At 37.7% G+C, this 24,670-nt stretch overlaps 1 protein-coding gene across 1 annotated transcript; it reads left to right on the forward strand.

Annotated features, from left to right (window-relative positions):
* The first annotated feature begins 7,676 nt into the window (after positions 1–7,676).
* Positions 7,677–21,540, forward strand: MASTL (microtubule associated serine/threonine kinase like). Its single transcript, XM_062567687.1, has 10 exons — positions 7,677–7,752; positions 8,152–8,240; positions 9,651–9,757; positions 10,131–10,263; positions 10,863–11,035; positions 12,309–13,553; positions 15,425–15,563; positions 18,640–18,753; positions 18,845–18,946; positions 21,366–21,540. The coding sequence occupies exons 1-10, from the start codon at positions 7,682–7,684 to the stop codon at positions 21,521–21,523; spliced, it is 2,331 nt and encodes a 776-aa protein (XP_062423671.1). The 5' UTR covers positions 7,677–7,681; the 3' UTR covers positions 21,524–21,540.
* Positions 21,541–24,670: the final 3,130 nt, after the last annotated feature.

Raw genomic sequence — 24,670 nt, forward strand, 5'->3', positions numbered from 1 at the left:
CTTCCGCCTCCCCCCACCCCCCGCAGCCGCCGCCTAGCAACCAGGTCGCTCGGCAACCACTGTGTGCCCCCGCGTTTGCCCGTTACGCCGCGCGCAGGGCCAAACCACCAGCTACGGGGGGGGGGGCGCTGCGGCGCAAACCATCCTGCTGGGCAGGAGGGGGCCGCGGGCGGGCCCCGCTGGGACCCCCGGGGCGAGGAGCAGGGGCCTCCGGCTCCCGCGAGGGCGGCGGAGCTGCCGAGCCGGCCCTGGCTGCGGAGTTTCCCCTGCCGCGGCGCTCCTCAGCGCCGCCCCGGCCCCCGAGACCGCGCGGCAGCGGCCGAAGCTCTCCGACGAGCGCCGGGAGCGGGCGCCCCGAGGCGGCTGCGGCGGGCTGGCCCGGTGCGGCCCGGGCTGCGCTCGAGCTCAGGCACCGCTGCGTTGTCAGAGCGCGCTTGGAGCTCGAAGGCTTCCTCTAGACCCCGAATATTAGGATTGCTGCTCCGACAAACACTTCCAGCGGTGGGGACGGGGGTGTGTGTACGCTGCCTCAAGTTCAAGATACGTCTGGAGAGCTGCAGACACTATGGGTATCCATAGCAGTGTCCCTCACGTCTTAGCTACAGCGCACAACCCACTGGAGATGTCGTATCAGTGAATACTCGGGCAGATAACCTGTGCTCCAGGTTGCTTCGGGTACCTCACTTCAGCCGTTGAAGCCAGCTCTAGTAGGCCTGTGCTTCTTCTGTGTTGCCATCGTGTTACAGACCTATATTAAGTATTTGGTTCTTCGCCACAGTTGACTCTATATGGACTAAGCTCAACAGAAGTAAGTTAATTTTAAATTTGTCATTTAAGGAAAAGATCCTAAAGCCAGGTCAGCATTACAGTCAATCAATAGGCAAAACCCAGGGCTTTGCAAGAATATCAGAAGAGGCTCTTTACTAATTATCAAGCTAGACAGGTTTTGCCACTTGCAGTCATTTATGTCACATTCCTTATAATCAGTACTCCAGATGCCTTCCTCAAGTACTAAAAATATTTTTACGGAGTTTGCATATACAATATCTAGAAAAAAATCTGTACAAGTTAGAATATATATCAATAAATTAAATGCTGTTACATTCAGTCAGAATGTAACCTAGACAAGGTCATTATGGGCATACACCTCTACATATGGCAGAATTTGGTCTTTGATAGTCATCCTTATGCTATTTTCCATGTCCTCTCCAAATATTTTTTGTTATTTTTGCTATTTTCTCTTTTGTCTGATCACTGTTCTTCACTGCTCTTCCTTTCCTCACTGAAAGCACCACTCACAGCAGCTTACAGTGGTCTGAATTAGTGCAGCCACAATGCTGCCTCCTCTGCCTTCATGCATGTCTGTCCTCTGTTTTATACCAGCACTCAGATGATCACACAGTGATGTGGTTCAGTTAGCTGATTTGGCAAAAACCTAACCCAACAAAAAGGGTGATTAACATTTAGCTGAATCCACTCTGTTAAATAGTTTTCGACCCAGCTGTACAACGGCTAGTGTGGACTCAAGGGAAAGGAGAGAAGGCACAGATCCCACCATAGAGAAGCTCAGGCCGCTGTAGAACAGCGTGTTATTGATTGTACAGTTTCACAACTCACATAAAGTTATCTCAGAGTGCAATGCCACCAAAAGCAGCAATCTCCTGCTCTCAATTATACTTTTCTGCTAAAAAAAAATTATGCTGACAAGAGACATAGTTAAACTAATACTGAAGACTTAAATGACAAATACAGTGATATATTGTCTGTAATACCATTAGAGAAAACTTGTTTAAAATGCTATTTTCTATATTTTCACATTAAACTGTACTGATTGCTGACATACGTGGGACAGCAGCACTTTCACAGAAGATTTCCTTGTGCAATATGTACCAGATTCTAAGTGGTCTATGTATCTTTAAGCAAAGCAAAGCCCTAATTAGACAAATCTCTTGTGCTAGCACAAACACCCTTAACTCTGCACTGGCCTCTGTACAGATAAGTCTTTGCTAATGTACAGATAATTATGAACAGCAGCGTATGTGTGAAAGCAATATGAAAAACATTGAAAGAATGATAAAGAGCACAGCTGACAGCAATAAAACTGGTAAGGACAAAGACTGCTGCTTACATTGAGACCAGAAGGCCTGCGCTCTGATAAGGCCCTAGCTATCTCAGAAGATTCATGCTCTGATAACAGGAGGATGCAACAAGGTCATAGCACATTGTGTATACCATTTCTCTTCCTCCTGTCCTAACAGGAAGATAGATGGTAGCCACTGAGCTACCCAAAATAAGGAAGGAAAGACAAAGGGTAGCAACCTTGCCTAAGGTTTATGGACGATGAAGCAAACAAGAATCTGAGGCAACAGATGGTATCATAGGAACTCCTGATCGCAGAAGATGTGCCCCAAACACAGTCTGTCATCACCAATCCAGGAAGAGATAAGGGACAGTAAGGACTCAATAGAGATAGTACAGACTCAGTAGATAGCGTATGCTCTGTGTTGCATTCAAGTGATCCTGGCTATACTACGTAGGAGGCACAACTCTTGGTGCTTGTAAACATTAAAGTATGAGAAGATGTGTATGTGAAACCTATGAAGAAATGAATATGTGGAACCAAAATCAATTTTTTTTTAATTTAAGTATTGCTTTCCAATTGTGTAACATCTCACATTGAGTTTTGTCAAATTCGTTCAAGCATCCAGGAGAGATCCAAAGGCCAATCTACCTGCTGGTAGCTAGTATCAACCTATTTCCAAATTAGAAACCTAGATGATAACTGGATAGTTACTAATCTATAAAATCAATGACAGCTTCCAACAGCTTGTGCCAATTAATCATTTTTCTAAAAAAAAAAAAAAAAAAAAAAAAAAAGAATGAATGCTAATTTATTTTTAATTATTATGTATGATAAAATCAGGTGATTTATAAGGAGAACTTATGATGAAACTGAGAGAGCTGTCATGAGCTACCAAGTCAGCACAGCCTAGCTAGTCACAAGACCCAGCAATTAAGAGTCAGAAATACTGGCATTAAAACACCAACTTTTGAGGTTTGCTGCAATCAACTTTATTCTGCTCACTTCTGTCAGTAATAAGCACTTAGCTCCCTAGATTATGGCCTTGCAGGAAACACTGCTCACCAAACACAGTGGAGTAGCACTGCACTCCAGTGCTACATGAGACTACATGCCAGGCCTTTTGGCACCAGCTACCAGGTAGGAGGCTGGCGAGGAATCACAGGACTCCCAAGCAGTACAGAATTATAAACAGAGAGCAGAGTATTAGAAAGAGGGAATTAGAAATAAGGAAGAGTTCTCCAGTAGCAGCTGTGCAGAAGCACTCTGCAGCTGGCACGTTAACCGCCTCAGCATTACAAGAAGTTGCATCAGAAGCCGCTGCCCGGGAGCGCCAGTGGCGGGGCTGCCGCCCATAGGGCACTTAGCACCGACACGCTCCCCACCACAGGCCGCCCGCCCCGCCGCCATTTCGCGCAGCACAGCGCACCCCAGCGTCCTCGCCGCGCCGCCCCAGGTTGCGAGGAATCTCGCGAGAGCACCCCGCCCTCCCCGGCGCGCGCCCGTTGGCCGGTGACGTCACGGCGCGTGGGGCGGGGCGCCGCTTTGAATTGGCGCGGGACGCGGGCCCGCGCCCGAGGGCCGCCATGGGGACGGTGGAGCCGGCGGCCGAGGCCGCATCGGGCGAGAGGCGAATCGCGGTTCCGCGGCCGCCCTCCATCGAGGAGTTCACCATCGTGAAGCCCATCAGCCGCGGCGCCTTCGGGAAGGTTTACCTGGGCCGCAAGGCGGGGAGGCTCTACGCGGTGAAGGTGAGGGGCCGCCCGCGGGGGAGGGGCGGCCTCCCCTCGCGGGATGACGTCACCTCGCCCCCCGCGCGGGGCGTGGGGGGGGGGCGCGTGCCCCTCCCCCCTCATCTCGCCGCGCCTCCGCGCGCCCCTCGGCGGCCGTGGGAGCCCCACGGCTGTGGCGGTGGTTAACCCCGTGCCGCGGGCGGCGCCCCGCGGGCCCAGGCTGTCCCCTGCCCTGGGCCTTGGCCCTGGTGCCCCTTCCGCGGCACCGTGCCGAGGGGTGGCCCGGGCCCCGAGCCTCGCCCTGCGGTGAGCCCTTCGCTCGGGCTCCTGGCGGAGCTGCCGCCCCCCTGGCACGAGTCGAGCGCCTGGGGGAGGTGTCGGCCGCCGGGCTGTGCTTGGCTTTCTCTTCGCGTTCCCGTTCGCCTGGAGGTTTTGTTACGGAGGCATCAGGTAGCAACAAGTGCTTTCTGAAGTACCTTAAATGTTGAGGAAAGTGCATCAAAAGCTTTCTAAAGCATCAATAAGCTCTTTGGTTCTTGTCTGTAAATTCGTGTTATAATTGAGTATTTTCAGTTGTAGCGCTGCTGGAATGAATATTCTCGTATTTGCCTGTGAATGAAAAGTCTGTCTCTGAGATGAGATGTACAATAAAAGCAAGTTATAAAAACCATTTTGTTAAGTATACATTAAAACAAACTGCTAGATTTTCTCCGTGTATACACAAAAGATTAAAAGCCTGATTACAACCCGTTCTAAGCTATATTGGTCAGTAAAACTTTACCAATGTTATGTGCAAACTTGACTTTGCATCTGTGAGTTATAATCAGCTGCTTAGTGCACAAAGAAAAGGAAACATGAAAATAGTCATGCAAAACAAACAGCTCAACATATTAGTGCTTAAAGCTACATTTTTTAACATAATTTTATTTCAAGTATTATGACCTGAAAGCTTTTGTGTTGATAACATTGCAATGAAATTTATGGATTGTACTCAGCTACAGAATTTAGCATGTGCTAAATATTTGCACAATTGAGATCAATGTTTATAAAAGTGTGATTCAATACCTTCTGCATAAGTCTTGTTATTTTTTTTTTTGTTACTAACTTTGATAATAGGGCTGGCCACTGTGGACTTGGTTTGTTACAGTTTGTGTTGCATATAGAGGTAAATAAACTATATTGCTTTCACATTGCCATTTATATTGGGACCAAAGATGTCAGACATGAATACACTTCTGATGAATATGCACTGCCTGCTTAAATACATACAAAATGTGCTATTATTTGCATGTTCTGCTCTAAGAATAATACTGAGCAGGCATCAATGAAGCAATTCAATACAGGAACTTATTAATTCAATTAACAGTTTGTTACTGTTTCATAAGTTGCATACATTTGTTGAAACTTCTTCCCAAAGGAAAGAAATGTGCATTGAATGACCTAACAATAAATTTTAAGCAAGAGCTTGTTTGATTTCTCTGCAAAGTTAGAGATAAAAGGCTAGAATAGTTTAATGGCCATTAATTTAACTTAGGAAGAGAGTGCTTTTTTTTTTTAATGAAGTCTTGCACTTGAGCGATGGCTTAATGTTACATGTTTAGTGGTTAAGCCTATGATGTCCTCTGAAGAAATAGAAAGACTTGGTCAGCGACTGTCTCTTTAAGTATTGAATACTTTTTCCTGGTTCTCTGAAGTAGGCATCTTTGAGTATTGTGGATAAGAATCCTGTGGGACAGTTTAGCTTCAAATTTAGCCTGTGTGATCACAGGAAATGTTGGTAGTGTGATTTCCATTCAGGACTCAATTAGAAGGACCAATGAAAAAAGGTTCTTCAGTAACCTAAGCAAAAAGTGCATTTTGTAATTCTTTGTATAAAGTTCTATCTCCATTATATAACATTTGTGTAGGCTTGAAGTATGGAGATAAATGAATTGACTAATGAACTGTAAGTTAGTCTAGAAAACTAATTCACCAGTATAATTGCAGCATGTGTATTTTCAAAACAACTTTTTTTTTGAAGAAAGTAAGTATTGAAAATGGGAATGATAGTTAATGTATATCTACTTTTTTTTTAAGGTGATGAAGAAAGCAGACATGATCAATAAAAACATGGTTCACCAAGTCCAGGCAGAGAGGGATGCATTGGCTCTCAGTAAAAGTCCTTTCATTGTGCACTTATACTACTCACTTCAGTCAGCTAATAATGTCTATTTGGTGAGTAAACAGATAGCTTGTGTGTTTTGTGACAGCATTAAGAACAGAATGCGGAACAACGTACATGTCTAAAACCATGTTTCTGTGGTGGCAAATGGATGTTCCTTAGTCATTTCTTGTTTCTTCTTTCTTGGAATAGTTGAACAAGTGAAATGTTCCTTTTCTCCTTGCACCTTTGAGATCTTTCCACCTCTGTTCTCTTTAACAGGAGATTCGTTTCTAATAGATAGTCTGATTTAGGACTTTGTGGAAGCCATTGGGAAAACAAAAAGGAAACCATTCTATTCAAGCAGAATCCAAATAACTGAAAGATACTTTGTGGTTTGCTAGTAAGGATTGCTTATTGCCTACACTAAAAATAAATTAATGTAATTGGGTTAGATGACAAGAATATAACCAACTGGCAGAACTAAGGCTAGCCTATACAGAGTTCTGTAGGGTTTGAATGTAGCTTTATAAACTGTCTCCATGCAAAGGCACTGGTGAGTACAGATTAAGACTATCTACAAAGGGTCTAGCAGAATTTGCCTGGTCTGCTACGAACGTACACATTTGTCATCTTGTATAAATGCTGAGACTGAGGTTGATATGCACTCTTACAATGCATTTTGAATGTAAGTGAAGACTTCTTTTCCTGGAATCTCTGTTATTTGCTGCTCGGAAGAGAGGAGGATTTCAGGGTGAAGAATTTTTAAAGGAGATGCTTGACTCACATATATTAAATAGTTCTGTACATCATAATCTAAGTACTGGTGAGTTTTCTTGACCGAAAAACCATAAACTCCTTATCGTTGAAAAGTAGATTTTTGAAACCTTTGGGTTTTTTTGTTTGGTAGGGTTTTCTTTCTTTCTTTTTTTTCCTCTAAGCCATGACTGCTTAGTCCCTCATGCATAATTTTTTTATACATGCTAAAATAGCGTTACTATTGATTTGACAAGTTAAGACTTTTAAAACCTTGCTCTAAGAGGTTTCACAGAAAATCACCTTTGGACCATTTAATGTGGTGCCATTTGGCTTAGGAGGCTGAAAACAATTTGCATTTAAATTGTGTGTGCATTTACATACATGCATATTGCTAATTCTTTTTAATGATTTCTTCAGCATCCTAAGTGTGTGATTGTTTTCATTGTATTTTTGTTTTTTAGTTTGTACCACTTATTTCGTAAAGCTCAGGTCTGGATTTACGTTAAACATTGTAACATGTATAAACATTTGCAAAATAAAATCATTGATACCTACTTTATACAGATTACAGCTTCAGTGGTTTTAGGATGCAGGCCTTGTTTCATAGAATTGCTTTGCAAATTATTTTGCATTATAAGGAAATCTTACCTTTCAGAATTTTGAAGCTAACTGAAAAGCAGACTACAGAAAGTAAGCTAGACAAATAATAGAAGAATGTAAATTAGGAGAAAGCATTCATTTATCAAAATGAAAGTAGTATTCTTTTAGGAATTAAATAAGCTACCACAAGGAAGCTTCTAATCAACTCTCACTCTTTGAAGTGACGCTTTTTGGAGGTGGAAGCTATTTTATAATTTACTTGCAAATTTAAAATCATAATTTAAAACACTTGAATGGCAGGTGATGGAATACCTTATTGGTGGAGATGTCAAATCTCTTCTCCATATTTATGGATATTTTGATGAAGAAATGGCTGTAAAGTATATTTCTGAAGTAGCACTGGCTCTTGACTACCTTCACAGGCATGGGATAATCCACAGGTAAAACCTTTTTTTTTTCCTGCAAAGAAGTATGTAGTAGTTTGGTCTTTTTAATCTTCTGGAAATAAAAGACCATATTTATTATAAAATATAGCATGTTTTTTATGTTTATTTTTAGCAATTCTGCCAAATTGCAAAACATCTAATTCGTGTGGCATGCACGTGGTTCGATATTGGTATGTGCACATTGTGACATGCACATATTCCAAAATACATGGTACAATATTTAGTGCTATATGTGTTTAACTTTTTTGGTATATCCCTCCCTTCTGTTGGCTAAAAGACTTTAATAAAGAGGATGAGATACATTGTTAAGTTTTTGGGACTAAGTGTTTCTGGTTAGATAATTTTCTTAATATTGCTGATTTGTCTTTTTGCTGATTTTAATTATATCTTCAGGGATTTAAAGCCAGACAATATGCTCATTTCTAATCAAGGCCACATAAAGTTGACGGATTTTGGGCTTTCCAGAGTTACTCTGAACAGAGGTAAGATGCATCAGTATTCTGTTGTTTGTATTTCTTATTTTTCTGTGTCATCTTCTAGTATCTTGAATGTTTTACTTTCTAGTAGCAAACAGAGGCTCCAGTTAAAATAAGTCTCTATGCTGTAGTAATATTGATTACAGTTGGTAATAAGTACAAATAAATTGCTTGCTGTTTAAGCAACTGCACTGTGCACTTTATATTGTATTGGATAAAGATGTATGAAAAATGATCTAGGGACATTTCTTTTAAGTGTTACGGATTTCAAAGTTTTCTACAAAGTCTGTTAGGAGAAATCAAAGAATGAATGGCTAATCCTGGCAATTTCTTGGTGTACCACTACTTATTTCTGACTTTTGATGCTTGTAGGGTTTTGGGGGCGGGGGGGGGGAGAGTGAGAGGGAGGGGATTGTTTTTCTTCTCTGACCTTGTGAATATTAATTTCTAACCTGAATTGGGACTTTGCCAGTGTTAATGCGAGAAACAAGAGGAGGAAGTGAAAGAAATAGTAATGAGCTTTGCCTAACAGAAGGTTATGAATTGCAGCTTTAGCATATGAACATGTCCTATTGTGTTTAAGTAGCAGAAAATGTAGCCGACTTGTCAGATGACTATCTGGTACAGGCAATAGGCTGCAGATCTTGGGGAGAACAGCTGCTTCCTGTCTCCAAACCCTTAGCTGTTTCAGCCCAACTTATGCTGGGCAGCAGAAACTTGGTTTTCTAACAAGCATTAGGGGAACATGGTTTTTAAATGCAGTCAACTAGGGGAATATAGAAATTCAGAGTTGTCTATATAGAGAGTTTCTGATTCATGGTTTTAACAGTATAGGGAAAAGTGCTAAGTTTACTATATTTTCTATTATATGCTGCTTTAACTGGTAACTTAGAACAGACTATTAGGTTTATCTCAATATGACAGAAGTAGTTATGAGCCTATTTACTTTCTCTGAGCAAAAGATGGCATCTAAAGTTGAATTTTCACTTATTAAAAAGTTCATCTTCAGCTTCTTTCCAAGACATCCTTAGAAAGAGGGCATGCTCTGGACCAAACGTATCATCTTAGCTGATAGGTTATAAGCAGGACTCTCTACCTAAAAAGAACCTAAAAACAAACTGATTCCAAAAAAACAAAAATAAAAATTATCCTGGAAAAGAAGTTGGACTTCTACCATTTTTGAATTTATAAAGTGTGGTTTTTATGCAGGCTATACACCAAGAAATGGCTTTTATTCAATAAAAATGTACAGGAATGTCTTCATTTGCTTTTGGAGGCTGCTTCTGTGTACTTGTTCATTATGTCACTAAACTTTTCTCTTGACCTAACTTAGATATTAGTAAACATCTATGATTTCGCTTTTTTGATTGTAGAAGGAAAAACTGATGAGCTTTTTTCCCTTCAATCTGTTTGTAGAGATAAATATGATAGATATCCTCACTACCCCATCAATGGCAAAGCCAAAACAAGACTACTCACGTACTCCTGGGCAACTGTTGTCTCTCATCAGCTCTCTGGGTTTTGTAAGCAATTATTACTTTCTTTGAGAAAACTGAAGGATTGAAATACTTCATTGTCTTAAGTATAGTAATTGTACTGATCAGTTTTTATTACATCTCTAGTTTCAGCTAATAGAATGTTCTATGATGCATTTTCAGTGCCTTGAAATTCTGGAGAAATTACCTGGGACTATGTTTCAAATCAGTGATTATCAATTGTACTTAACAAAGAAAAAGTTCAGTATATGGATATGGCTCAGTTCCTATGCATATTTAATAAAGAGTAGAATCATAGAATCAGTAAGTAAGTAGGTAGAACTGCACTTACAATGCTGGATGCTTTGTTCAGGCATCATTATCTTTTTTTTTTTTTTACATATATTTTTTTGCTTGATAGTATACTCCTGTTGGAATGAAAATGCCAGGGCCCAGTTCACATGGAGCTTCTGATGGTCTGCATGGAGTGGTTTCTCCTGCATCTATCGTCCAAAAGGAAAATACCCCTCTTTCAACAAAATTATTCAAAGCATGTGAGTAAACTGAGCGTAATACCAAATAACACTCTCAGTTATAAGCTTTATTGTATTTCCTTTTGTTTGATTAACTTGTGTGAACATCTAGGATCACTTGTAAAAGCCAGTGCTTCTATCAGTTTCTTGCTGTCTATCAGTACTTCTGTTTTTAAGATCTGTCTTTTTTTCAGCTAGATTACTACTGCCACATCTTGATTTTGAAATGCACAACCACTGAATTCAAAATGACCCTTTAAGATTCTACAGAAATAGTGACAGTTCTTGGCATACTTTTCTGAAAATAATTTAATAGAGCCACATATGCTTTCATTTATTCTTATTTTCATGCTTTGACATTTCCAAATCAAAATGAAAAAGATAGTTATTGTGTGTTAATACTAATGTCATTTTGAAAGCTCTTGCCAGGTCCCTACCTCAAAAAATGAACGAACTTATTATGCAGGAAAGATGACAAGAGAACAATTACCATATCACACACAGCATTCCATAATTTCATTCAGAGTGATAGCTTGACACAGTGTGAAGCTGGATAACGTGTGCTATATATGCTGCTTATTTGGATCAATACTTGAATTTTATTTTTTTTTCTTTTCAAGGTCTTGATAATTCTGCGTTCACCCCAGCGATGCCAGTGAGGAGTTTAACTCCAACTCTACTTCAGTCAAGAAAAAGGTTTGGTACCTCCAGTGCCAGTAGTCAGTCACACACACGTGTGTCCAGTTTGGAATCAGAATGTTGCAGCAGCCCCAGGTGGGAGAAAGATGTAGAGGTGAGGATTGCTTCTTTTTTTTCCACTAGTAATTAAAATGACCTTGTCCTTTTATATGTGCTGTATGCAAATCTTCTTTACTTTTCCTATGTATTGCAAATGTAGAGAAGTCCAGCTATAGGAAAAGAACTGATAGTAATCCTTGTTGAGTAGGAGTATTTTGGATCAAACTACTATTACCTTTCTTCTTCCACCCTGCCAAGGAGGAAGGGGGAAAATAGTAATCCTGTGCAATATAAGAGCAAATGCCATCTAGCCCCCAGGAAAGGGGTAGAAGGGAAGACTACTCCTGGGTTTAGTCCTGTGTTCCACAAGGCAGGCAGTGCTGGGAGCACTGGCTCTCTGGAAGCTTACGTTATATCTATAGCTTTATTAGCCCAGCATGCAGACAGGAAAACCCTTTAAGAATGCAGCAATTGGAAAGAATTTATACGTACATACATATGTATATAGGCATATAACTATGTATATATAAATAAAACTTAAACATTGCTTTTCCTAGCTGGTAGCAGACTGAAATGTGTAGTTTTTTTTAATATTTGTATTGCTGAAGGTTTTTGTAGCAATTAACCTAGCATATGTAATTAGTGATAACTGATTTAAATACCTTCTACAATTTTAAACTATTAATGAAATTCTATATAGGCAAATGTAGAAGACCTAAAGGAAAATGTTGCCTTTCTATTTAGCTGTTTGTCACTATTCCTATTTAGCTCACAAAACAGAATTTATATATAAATCTATTTGCAATTCTTCAGCTGTTCACTTTCCAAGGCCTTGCTTTTACTATTGTGCTACAAAAGCTAGCAGTAAAATCAAAATTTCCTTTTGCCACCTCCAAAGTGTAACATACCACAAGGTAGTATGGTTTAGTTTAACTTCTTAGTATGAAATGATAAGGTAGTATGGTTTAGTTTAACTTCTTAGTATGAAATGATAAGGTAGTATGGTTTAGTTTAACTTCTCAGTATGAAATGATAAAATCTTCCTCTTTTAGCTTTTAAAAATACTGAGCTTTCTGTTTTATTCAAGGAAGCTTGTATTTCATGTCCTAAAAAGTCAAATTATCAAAGTTGCTCCCTAATTTAATTTTTCTTTTTTTTTAGGATGCATCATTTATTACGTTTATCACTACTGGTTAGAAATAATAAATAATGTTTGCTAACATTCAATTATGTATTGAAACAGAAAGAAGGTATTTTCAAGGGTATATTTCTGTAAAGTTGTGATCATATTTTTCTTGATATTCAACTTCTAATGTGCTTATTTGCAGCAAACTGAAGATGAACTATGTTCTACAACAGGCAAAACAAATAACAGCGAGTCAGCTCTCCTTTCTAATGTACAATTACTGAATGGCAAAGATATTAAAGAATTAAAGAAAAAAGAACTCGAGTCGGCCATTTCTCCCATCAGTAGCAATGATTCTGGCAGCAGGCAGAAGTTAGAAATTGAATGTTCTGATGTGATGGGTACTCCTGTAACTGCACTGGATGTGAAAGGCATAGTCAGAAAATGTCTCTCTGAAAGTAAGACTTGGGAAGAAAAACTTACTGCAAATAAAAGGGATGAGACTAATGAGACAGCAGAAACTTCCAGTCACCAGCAGTCACCTTCATGGTTGAATGATCCTATCAAGCCTACCAAAGAGGAAGAAATTCTTGAAAAAACAGGTGTGAAAAGAAGCTTTGAACTAGTTGATACTAGTCCTTGTCAGCAACTTAACTATGTTAAAAAAAGCAATGCAGAATATAAACGTGGCTGTCAAATCTTAGAATTTCAAGTAAACCAAAGGACAGGTTTGACAACAGAAATTCAATCCTTAATGCTTTGTAGTGATAAGTGCCTACATGACACCTGCAAAAGCAAGGAACAAGTTAAGGGTTATATTAGCAAGCAGGAAACAGTAGATAAATCAGTTACTCCAGTAATAGCTAAAAATCTTATGTGTGACCTGGATGCAGACTATGACAAGGATGATAAAAAGGAGTATATGAACTCAAGTTTCTTAGGCACTGATGATGACAAGCCTCTTGGAGTCCTTAGTGCGGACTCTGACTTATCCTTTCCTGAAATCTCTGTTACAGACAGTCATTTAGAAAAGCAGCTCTTAGATTTGGATAAAAGTGTTAAAGACCTCTCCTTTGAAGAACTAAAACCTGAAGACATGCTGATAACATCACCAAACTCCCGAGATCCTTCTCAAAATGGAGAAGAGCATGTTGTCCAGGACTGCAAGTTGTTACATCATGCACAGGATAACAACCAAAAACATGCGGTAGAAACTTACCTTGACACAGTATCTTCCCCTTCAGAAAAGATAATGCAAACAATGAACCTCTTCAAAAAAAATGCTGTTGTCTTTCGAAGTTACAACAGTCAGATTAATGTATCCAATGCATCTGAGCCATGTAGTATGGCTTCCGTGGATATAATGGATCTTTCACCTGCTTGTAGTGAATCTTACCCAACAGCTATTACTCCATCACAGAAAGGAAGACCACATAGGGTATATCAGGTCTGTAATGACATACAGAAATTGTCTGAGTGTACATTAGGTATTAGGGATGTGAAATTACTCTCTTGCTTGGTAACTTAAGAAAAGTCAAAGTAGTTGGAGGTAACCTGTCAAAGATGACTTGCACTTGCACAAAGATGACAGACTTGGGCTTATTGCAGTTGTGTCGCCAAAGTGATTGCTTCAGTAAGAGCTTAGCGATAACTGCATGTCCACTGTTTGTGTTTGGTCCAGTGAGCATTGTCCTAGTCTGTCTCTCACAGAAGTCCTGTGCTTTTACTGTGAACAGGTAAAGAAACTGTTGTTTTGTCACAACCTGCCTCTGTAGTAGTGTGGTACTTCCAGTGAGTTATTTTAAGTTTTCAGCTGTAATGGAATGTCTCTGACTTTTCCTGCTCCCCCAATGCAGTCTGTGAAAGCTGTTGAGTTGCTGGTAACTTCTGCCTGCTATTTTTTTTTTTCCTTCTGGGTAGAACTGATGCCATGGTGTGTACTATCAAGTGCTGATTACAAGCATATTATGAAGACTGATGCAAGCAGTAACAGCTGCCTGCAAGTTATAAGGATTGCTTTGACTGTGTTAATCCTGTTAATAGTAAATAAAATCCTACTGTCTTAACTTAAAATAAATTAGACCTCTAGATGTGGAAAAGGTGTGAATATACTTTTCAATCCATGCCTACTGTTCTGTTTTAGTATAGTTTTATAAAACCTTTGAGTTACTTAAGTTTGAGTTGCAGGATTTAAAGCTTTTGGAAAGAATTCTAAAAATATTTATTAGTGAGTAAATGAATAATTTGGTGTACCAAAAAGGATCACACATAGCAGTATTTGGGAGAATGTCTCTTTTCTTCTGCTGTCCTTGTCTCAATTGCTTGTTTATATTCACCATAAAATTTTACTGACAACAAAACTTGTGTTCAGCTGAAACGGAGTCAGGATAATATGCACTTCATGTTCTGTTAAATAGATAAATAACTGATGATCTTAAGTATGTAAAAGAACTATCCTCTTATTCAAGTCCAAAGGTCGAAATATTCGAGTCTCACAAAATAGCATCATGCTAGGTGATTATGTATTTACTATTTTACTAGTAGATTCTGTAGCCTGTATGGTATAGTGATAACACGCTGAACTGCTTAATTGAAAACAAAGTGGGAAACCAAATTGTACCAGATACATTGAAATTGAGGGTATATAGAAAAATAAAGAATGAAAGTAACCGCCAAATACTTTAGTAGCATCTTTAGGCCTTAGCAGAAAATCCTTCATTGCAGTGAGCCTATTAACTGCAAGAATTTATTGATCTATTTGCAAGTTTGCCTATGTTGTCTTCTGATTTTGTCCCTGATTACTTTCTGAGGGCCTGTGTAGATGTAAACAGTAATATAATTATAACTTGGGCAGAATTTCATCAACAGCTATTATGCAACTCCTAGAATACAGCTTAAACAGCATAAAGCTCATTCAAATTCTGTTTAGTATATATGGCATGCAGTAAAAAAAAATTCAGGTTTCTTATTTTACAGTCATAGTTTGCCATATATACTTGCTTTATATTGAGAACTTGATGCTAAAATTAGTCTATTTTGACATTCCTTTTAGCAAATAATTTTTTTTCCAGATTCCAAGTTTGAAGGGAATGGTGTGTGCTTTTTTTTTTTTAAGATATTACTTGTGAATTTGACATAGGCATTATTTACCTTCAAGATGATATAAAGATGGAATCACAATTCACACATGCTTGGAAATGTAAATTTTGTAGTATGTATGTCCTTAACTTAGACTGAAGTCTCAACTGTTATTATACCATTACTGAACGTAGGCATGGGAGTGAGCTTTTTTTTTTTTTTTTTTTTGCATACTTGAAGACACCTCATCAGGGAGATGCTGGCACACCGTACAGGACTCCAAAGAGTGTAAGAAGAGGAGCTGCCCCAGTAGAAGGTGAACGCATCCTAGGGACTCCAGACTATCTGGCACCTGAGCTGCTTTTGACAAAGCCTCATGGTAAGGAAAACAAACCACAGAGTTTTATAAATACTTGAAGGGTGACTGGTGCTTACATATCTAAACGTCTTTAGAGTACTAAAAACATCAGTTAGAATGATAGTGATTTTTTAAAAAAATATATAGTGCTTTGTGTTTGCCAATATTGATATCCGTTTGCCTCAGCAGCTCCTTGCATTTTATTTTTTTCCCCATAATCAGAGGCTTGAACTATCTGACACAGATTTGCCTGCTGCTAATTTAATGAATCAGAAGCTGTACTTAGGCAGCCTAAGACCTGTATATGGCTTCAGAATCACAGCTTTGTTATCCTGTGTATGCTTGGACTTTTTTTCTTAATTTAGTCAAATTTCGTGTGAAAGGATTATGCTTCCAATTATTCTCAAAATGTATTCCACATTTATTGATATTGAAGTGCAATGTACAGTCAGCCCAGTTTACAAAATGGAAATAAAATCAGTTATTCTTGAAGTAAGTGATTTTATGAAACATGTCTATTAAATATTGTGACAGGATCTTTTATCTAAGTAGACAATGGTAGCAATTGAACATTTCTTGGAAAAATAACCCTAAAGTACGTACATTCCTTTATTTCTGCATTAAAAACTCCACTGAGGTTAACAAGAAGACTGAAATATTTTCTTGCTAATTTGCACGAGCCTTAAAAATCCGTGCATCCCTGAGTAAGTTTGTACTTATCACACTTTATTTCCATCACAAAAAACATACTTCTAGATTTTCTGTATTTTGTAAAGGTAATAAATAGTCTTAAAATTATGTTGATATTAGTGAATCCTGATTGAGAAATTGAATAATCACTAATCTGTGGATTATATAGAGAGCTCTGCTGTGTATAACTAATCTACATTAACTAAAATTGTGTTACTATTTTAACAATTTGAATGTAACGACTAAAATTATTAAACATTGTTTTGCAATTTCATTAAGGAATCTTGGTTATTTGGCAGACATTAAAACTTGTTAACACTTTGTAGATGTAATCAATTCTATATAGAGAATGAGAAACCTAGTTGCAAAATGTTTTTCACACAATTATTAAATATTTTCAAGATTTAAGTGAAAACTTCAAAGGATCTGGAGTTTCATTTGAACAAAGACAAATTTCATTACCTTCAGCAAAGCCAGGATTTTCTGAACTTGAAATTGAAATCTTTTCTTTGCTAAATATGTTTGGTGTCATTAACCTGTTTGTAAATGTAGCTGTAATCTTAAAATAGTCTTGTGACATTCCTAGAATTTATTCCTGTTTGTAATTTATATTTAACATCAACATTTTACTGTTGAGCTACCAGCTTAAAAATCTATATTCCTATGCCTTCAATCAGAGAATTGTACCCATTTACCAGTGTTTAGATTTGTTAGGTTATTTGCAACAAGTGCAATGTACGTATTTCACTGTATTTTCATATGTGGGAACTCCGACCTCTGAGTTTGCTTTGTACTGTACAGAAAAGGAGTGTTCAGCAAAACTATGAACGGTCAAAAGTGTAATTAGATCACAATTTCCAAGGAAAATGTTTGACTAGTGGTATTTCTGTATATAGAAAGATATGCCCAGTACGCACTCCGCATAATGTGATGCTTCCAAAATCCAGGAAACTTCAATATCACTGTGACTGTGCTAAGTTTATACTTCAGGAGAAAAGTCAGCACATGCTTTTCTTGGTAACTTTCTGTAAAAGGAAATAATCCAGAGACTTTTTTTTCTCATTGCTCCCTTTCACTTTCACACAGTCAGTCTGAGTTAGTGGCAAAGATGATTCAGATGTTCAAGACCCTATATTTCTGTTTCTTGCTTTGGATTAACCGATATGATTTTGCAGGGATATGGTAGGATTTAGTGTAATTCTTTAGTTAGACTTTGAGAAGTTAGACTTCAGTTAGACTTTGGGAAAATTTCTACTAAAACCTGTTTTAGTACTTTGTTCAGAGCTGTGATTATCTTAGACTTTGCTAAAGTTGAGAATATTTTATCTGAATATCCAAGTACATCTAACAACAGTGGATGTGACCCACTGCTTTGATATGCCTAGCTTGGTGAAGGGTTCTTACTGCTGTTAAAAGCTGCTTAAAAGTGTATTGGATTATTTTAGTTACAGTTGTATAGTTCAGTTTTCAGACATTCGTGGATTTCGTCAAATGGGCTTTTGGAAATGACTGAAAACATTTGCTTTTCTAACTTTAGGTGACTTGAAAGATTTTTTTTAAATATTAAACACTTGAACAAAATTACACTTGAATTATGTTTTGAAAACGTTTTGCAGAGTCATTCATTATTTATACAGAGGAGTGGGCATGCCTTTAAGATGCAGAAGGCTAAGAATGCATGCAGTGGTGTTTGGGGTTGCTTTGCAAGCTTGTTTATAAGTAGACTAGTAAGATTTGGCAAAAACTGGAACCTGAAAAAACAAAGCTATTTAACAAAGGAGAGAAAACCAACAACTGCATGTTGTAACTACAATAAATACACTAATCAACTTTAGTGCAAGGGAAAGTAATACCAGTTTCTCACATACTGGCTTGTCTCTGCAAGCTGTCTTCAAGATTTTAACATAAATTTAGATGAAAGAAAATAAAGTTCAGTAGTTTGAATTCTTGGAGTCTTCTCAAAGAACTGAGAGAAAGGTATGGGATTAAAACATGGTGCATTCATCCGAACTCCAGAGCAGTTGTGAAGGGTAACTGCTTACTGTAACAAAACAACCCCTTTAAGAAGACAGTTTCTATATTCTTTGTGACAGGAGCTGGTAATTTGATTGTTCTTAATTCCCTTGTTTTTATTAGTAAACTAGTAAACTCTAAACTCATAATGAATAAAGGAGCAGACTAGAGAGGGGAAGAGAAAGCTCTTAATATATCTTTAATCTTCTGCATGATTAAGTACATGTTACTTTTTCTCTTCTTTAATTACCAAGAATTTTTGCAGAATTTAAACATTTTTCAATTTCTGCCATGCTTAATCTTCAAATGCTTGCAAATATTATTATGTATGACAAATACGAAGTTTATTAAGCAACTTTGTTTTATTGTAATGGCCTGAATTTCTCCTATTCAGGTTCTGCTGTAGACTGGTGGGCTCTTGGAGTTTGTCTGTTTGAATTTCTGACTGGAATTCCACCTTTTAATGATGAAACCCCAACACAGGTCTTCCAGAATATTTTGAAAAGAGGTAATCTGTTTCAGTAATTGGAGGAAGCATCTTTATTATGAAGTCTGTTGTGTGGTTTGAATTACTGACTCATTTGCATCTTTGTCCATAGATATTCCCTGGCCTGAAGGTGAAGAAAAATTGTCTGATAATGCCCAAAATGCAATAGATATTCTTTTAACGATTGACAGTAGTAAAAGAGCTGGACTGAAGGGTTAGTATTGAACTTATTTCTTGTGTTCTTTGCACTTTGAAAATTTCAAAGTTTTGTCCTCCTAAAACTTAGACTAATCAATTTTAATGCCTATTTAGGGCTATATAGGCCATATATAGCGTCAGTACACTTAGCAAGTCATTGTATTTGCTGTATGTTTTGTGACAAGGTTTTACTTTCTTCTTTCAAAATGTCAGATACTGAACTTTCCTTTACCTTAACACTTCTTTGCTATGAATGTTTAGTCTTTGACATCTGACATACCAAGGTTTACTCTGTTAACCACTCTTGTAACAGACACTTGAGGCATGTTGGCATAACTAATTTTAGGCATATAATCAAGGTCTCTGTAGCTTGGAAAAGGAAGTCTCTCACAGAGGACAATTCAAAGGAACTATTTTAGGAATCTGCCTCTCTACACTGAATGTATAGAGAACACAGAATTAAACAGTGAGAATACTTTAGAAAGTGTACCTATATGTTTTTCCCTTGTAGAAGGACTCCCTGGCTATCATAATAGAGACTATATTTCATGAAGTTTAATAACATAGGAGGAAATTTACTGTGTGAGATGGTTTGGAAAAACAGGGAGAAATCTTAAATAGAAAAATTTGCCTGAGAGATCATTAGACAAGGGAATTACTATGCAAGTGATTACTCATAAAGAGATCAAAGGCTAGAAGATGAAACTAGGCCAAATCAAATTAGAGAAGGTACAGATTTGTAAGTGCAGCTCATGATGTCAGTGGGGAATTCTTTGGCTTTTTAATGTGTCTCAAAAAGCACATGATGTCTTAGTTTGAGGATATGTTAGTTAAATGTAATAGTAAGGGCAATAACTTTTGTAATAGGGGGAAAATCTAATTGCCTGTGATTCTGTGTGAGAAATTAGATGACATAATGATATCCTTCTGTCTGAAGTTTTAGGAAATTGGTTCTTTGTCAGGACCTATAACTGTTAACTGATCTCCTTATTTGATTTGTAGCCCATTGAGGTGAAGTTGGATGAGTTTGTTTCAGGACAGCCATTAGGTTTTTTCCACTGTAATTGAGTCTATCACATTGTTCATCCTTGTCTCCCCCGACCCTTGAACACACATGTGGATGCATATTCTTGCTCTCTTTCTCCAGCACGAAGTCTAAGTTGCTGAGAAACTTGTCACGTTCTGGTGGTGTGCTTCTGTTGGCTGTTTATGTCCACGTAACAGAAGTTTACAAGCAGCAGTTTGCAGAGAACATGTGATCTCAAGAGTTTTTTGACAGACATAGACAGGAGCTGATTGCCAGTTGTGGCATAGATCAATACTTCTTTGTAAAAGAAGATGCAATCTGCTCATCTTTCAATCGAAGACAACTTTCAGTACTGGAAAATTCTTATTTTAAGTGCAGAACTGCAGTGTAGGCATACGGTGGATGCATGCATTGTGTTCTGCTGCATGTATAGTAGTTAAAACTATTACAAGGAGTTAGAAGGCTAACCCTCTGCTTTCTTGTCTTTTGCCCGAAATGTTAATGTTGCATTAGATTTTTTTTTTGACCAGGAAATGTAAAAATGATAAACAAGTTCTAATGTCTTAGAATTCCAATTTGTAGTGACTTTCTTGAACCAGCTTCTGTGCACCTTTGCATGTAATTCTTGCCCTTCCTATTATTCTTTTCAGTTAGCTTCTAGTTTCTGTGTTGTAGGTGATAAAAACATAGGTCTTTATCCCACTCAGCTGAAATTTTGCTTTCTTGAATTCAATCAAAGCAGCAAAGCAACTTTCATTATGGAATGATGTTTCATGATCAGAAATCAGGTCATTGCATGCTATGTACCAGGAAATTCTGGTCAAAATGGACAGGACAGGGAAGTTCTGGAGTCAAAAGCTTACAGCTTGGTTGGTTATCCTGACTCCAGTAGCTGGGAAAGCAGAACCTGATGGTCTGTGGTAGTTTGACCGTAAGTGGTTTTTAACGTTTGTGCCTGGTGGTAGGAAAGGGAATGATTTTAGAACCTATACAAAGCTGATGGAATGGTCTGGCTAGCAAAGAGCAGGTGGCCTGGATGGAGGAGGGTTGCAGTGACTTCTGTATGTTCTCACTCAACCCAGGATTTTGACAAAAATAACAAACTAACTTCAAATATCTGTGGTGCCTAATCATGAAAAATGTTTTTCTGTGACAGCCCCTAGGTACCTCTGATCGAGTGAGTTACGTAGAACAGGATCTCCAGCTGGGGGAAGAAAGTTAGTTGGTACGACAATAGTTTGATCTCACTGACATTGGGGATGGTTACAATCTAATTGCAGTTGGGTTTGGGCTTTCTAAAAATGCAAAACAGAACAAAACAAATGACATTTTTTCATCAAGTGAATAATGTGAATGTGGGGCTTGGACAGAAGGAAACTCCTAATGCTTGTATAAACTTCTGTTTCAGAACTGAAACATCATCCCCTCTTTTGTGGTGTAGACTGGGATAATCTACAGCATCAAACTATGCCTTTTATACCACAGCCAGATGATGAAACTGATACTTCTTACTTTGAAGCTAGGAATAACGCTCAGCACCTGACTGTGTCTGGATTTAGCTTATAGCATCAAGATAAGTGAAATTGCTCCATGATTTTTGCACACTTACAGGTTGTCCAATAACACTAGTTTGGTTTTACTAAGTTTTTTGCCAAATTTAGAGTGTTCTAAGTGATCAACCTGCTTTTATTATTATTTCCTTTATTCTATAGTGAAACTACTGTACAAAACTTAGTTGGTATCAAGTGCCTTTATGCTACTTTTTATCTCACTTACTGCACCTTACTGAGAGGCCGGAGTGTTATATTTCTTAGTTAATAACACTATATTTGGTAAGATATTGTTCTTTTGTTTTCAAGTGATGTGTAACCAGTTAGGAGGTGGGGAACTATTTTATTTTAAATGTAATGGGGAAAGGACGTACATGCATGCCAATTGCTTTACATACAACTTACCTACCTGTGGTTCAATGTAATCTCATTTGGGAGTAGTCCTTTGGAACCAATTTGAGTATATATCCCTTGTGCAAAACTGATATTCCCATTCATGACAGGAAATGAAAGTCTTAACACTGTTGAAACATTTTACTTCTGTTTATTTTCTTCCCAGAAGGGTTAAGACAGTCAGTGTTGTTCAAAGTTAACTCAGCAGTACATGTCCTATCAGTGTTGTGAAGATAGTCAATAGTTCTACTGCTTGTCATTCTTTTAGACAAATGGGGTAAGGAAATAGAACTTGGGTCAGTTCTATTAATTAGTCAAATGCTTTGTTGAAATTGTATTGTAATCACTTAAAACATGCTGTAGGAGGATAGACTTGAGCAGCACACATTTTAGCAATTATTTGTTTTAAATAGAAAACACTGATTATGTGTGTTTGCATTCTTTCTTATGTTAGAAAACAAAAAATCACCTGAGTGTTGGCTATTAAGCGAAGTATTACTGATAATGAAGCTGCTAAATATTAAAGACTATAATGTATTGCAAGTTAACAGACTATTGTATTATAAATTCACAACCAGATTTTAGATTTCACTAGAACTTGAGTTAAATTTTTCAGTATTATACTTTCTAATTAGGGGGAAAATGGCTTTAAGTATACTTCAAAATTGTTAACATAAGAAAATTTGCATGGGGGCTAGATTTTAAGTATTTGTTGTAGCTAATACTGATTAAATTAATGTTCCTGTAATAGTTTTTTTCCTGCATAGGTATCTTTCTCAGCTGGCTTACTGAAGATTATTTTTCAGGTTTGTACTTGTTAGTTAAAAGATCACTCGTACTGGATGGTGGTGCTAGCCCCAGTGGCTTTATGCCAGAAGTCTAGCATTTTGCTTGTGACTTTTGCCAACTGACTTTTCAGATTGTTTTGTGAATTGACATTTCATGGCCATAGGAATGAGCTGTCCCTTCACTGCCCAGCTTCCTGGAGCACCAGGTTTAGTGAATGGAATTCTGAATAAACAGATATCTAAGAAACAATCAGGAAGGAAGCGGAAAAAAACCTAAGATTTCTTAAAAGAGACAAAAGAGAGCTAATTATTAACAGTTCAAAATGCTTGTGTTATTGTGTATGTTGACCTAGAGCCAGGATTAATCATACTGAAATAGAATTTTAGAAAGTTGCAAGACATTTGTGACTTTTACTCCCTTCACTAAGGGCTTCAGTTTCTGAAAACTTCTGAACTTACTGAATTTAATGCTACATGAAAAAAATGAGTAAAGAATTGCATGTAATATATTACTGAACATGATCAATAGAAGACTGATTCTCCAGATATGAACAGAAGTTCTTTAGCATAACTTTGTATTAAAAATACAGTCTTCTCCTTTATGTACTTGGAGTGTATTGAACTCCAACGAAAAATAATCCTTTAATTGAAATAATTACTGGTAATTTTAGGCAATTCATTTTTGTATTTGTAGCAGTTTTTCTTAGAAGAAAGACTAGTCTTAAAAGAATGTCAGTTTCACACTAAGAAAAAATCCTCTATAAAAAACATGCTAGGAAATGATGTAAATATAACACTGAAACTGCTGTGTTCAGTAGCTTACAGGTGATTACAACATTTCTCATTTTTGCAGTATAATACATTCACATTTATGATTAAGAATTTTTTTCAAGAAGTTAGTGGCTATCTATCTTCAAAATGTCAGGCTACTGCAATTATTTTTTTCTTAATCAGCTCTGAGGATCAAGCCAGCCTTTATTTATAACTTTTTTAAGCCATCACAATGAACTATAGAGCTACTTAAAGGTCTGATTTTAAGTAATTTAAATATTTTTAAGTAATCTAATGCTAACATAGTTACATAGAACTAGAGATGAAAGTATACTGAAACATTAGGCAGAAAGAATCGTCTTATTTAGTTCTAAAACCCTCAAACCTTCCAGAAAATCATGGTTCTTTTACCATAGTTTTATGATACAATACAAAAACAAATACTACAGATTACATATATAAGTCAGCTGCCCCATCAGAATGTCTAATGTGAACTAATGTAAACTGTTTACCATTGTAGCATGAGTATGCTGCTGTCTATGACTGACTTTGGTTAAATTTTGCACAATTAGCACTGAAGACTTATACCCCATTCTATTCAATATCTCATTTTTATCCAGATGATAGCAAACATAGAGTTTAGTATAACACGTTGATTTTTTTTTCCCTAAAAATGTGTCCTGGCTTTATTTTTCAACAGTTTGTCTCAAAAATCCTTCTTGTTAACTCAGATGGGGGAAAAATAGGGTATTGATGCTCAACTTGAAAGACAATACTGGGAAAAGTACCAAAAAAAATTTCAAATGTAGTAGCTAAAGATGATTAAAACTGCTTCCTGTTAGTAACAACTAGAGCTGTGGAATATCACTTGGCAGCCAGCTGTGACCTGTTTTGTTTTTGAAGGCCTGGGCTTCTCTTCATGTGCATAACCTACATATAAACACTGCAGCATCCACATTCTCCTAAGGAGCTAGGATAGGGGTTTATCTGCTGTTGTCTGGGCAGAAGTGTGCTAAAAACAAGATCAGTAAATGTCATGCTTCCTTATACAGCAATAGCTGTCTTGGCCAACTGTCACTACCTCTAACTTGCTGTTACACTTGCCTACATGTTGCACAATGTTTGGAGCTGAACATGCTGAAATGTTGATGTGTTCTTGAGCTAGTAGGTTCCAGTCTCAGTATGATCACTCTTCCCGTAAACTATTCTTT

The sequence above is a fragment of the Rhea pennata genome, chromosome 2 (genome assembly GCF_028389875.1).
Source record: "Rhea pennata isolate bPtePen1 chromosome 2, bPtePen1.pri, whole genome shotgun sequence".
Classification (NCBI taxonomy): Eukaryota; Metazoa; Chordata; class Aves; order Rheiformes; family Rheidae; genus Rhea; species Rhea pennata.

Coding starts and splice junctions, on each gene's coding strand:
- MASTL (XM_062567687.1), top strand. CDS start 7,682: ATGGCTGTAAAGTATATTTCTGAAGTAGCACTGGCTCTTGACTACCTT. Junction 13,554..15,424: donor GACCACATAGGGTATATCAG/GTCTGTAATGAC, acceptor GCATACTTGAAG/ACACCTCATCAGGGAGATGC. Junction 18,754..18,844: donor CCAGAATATTTTGAAAAGAG/GTAATCTGTTTC, acceptor CTTTGTCCATAG/ATATTCCCTGGCCTGAAGGT.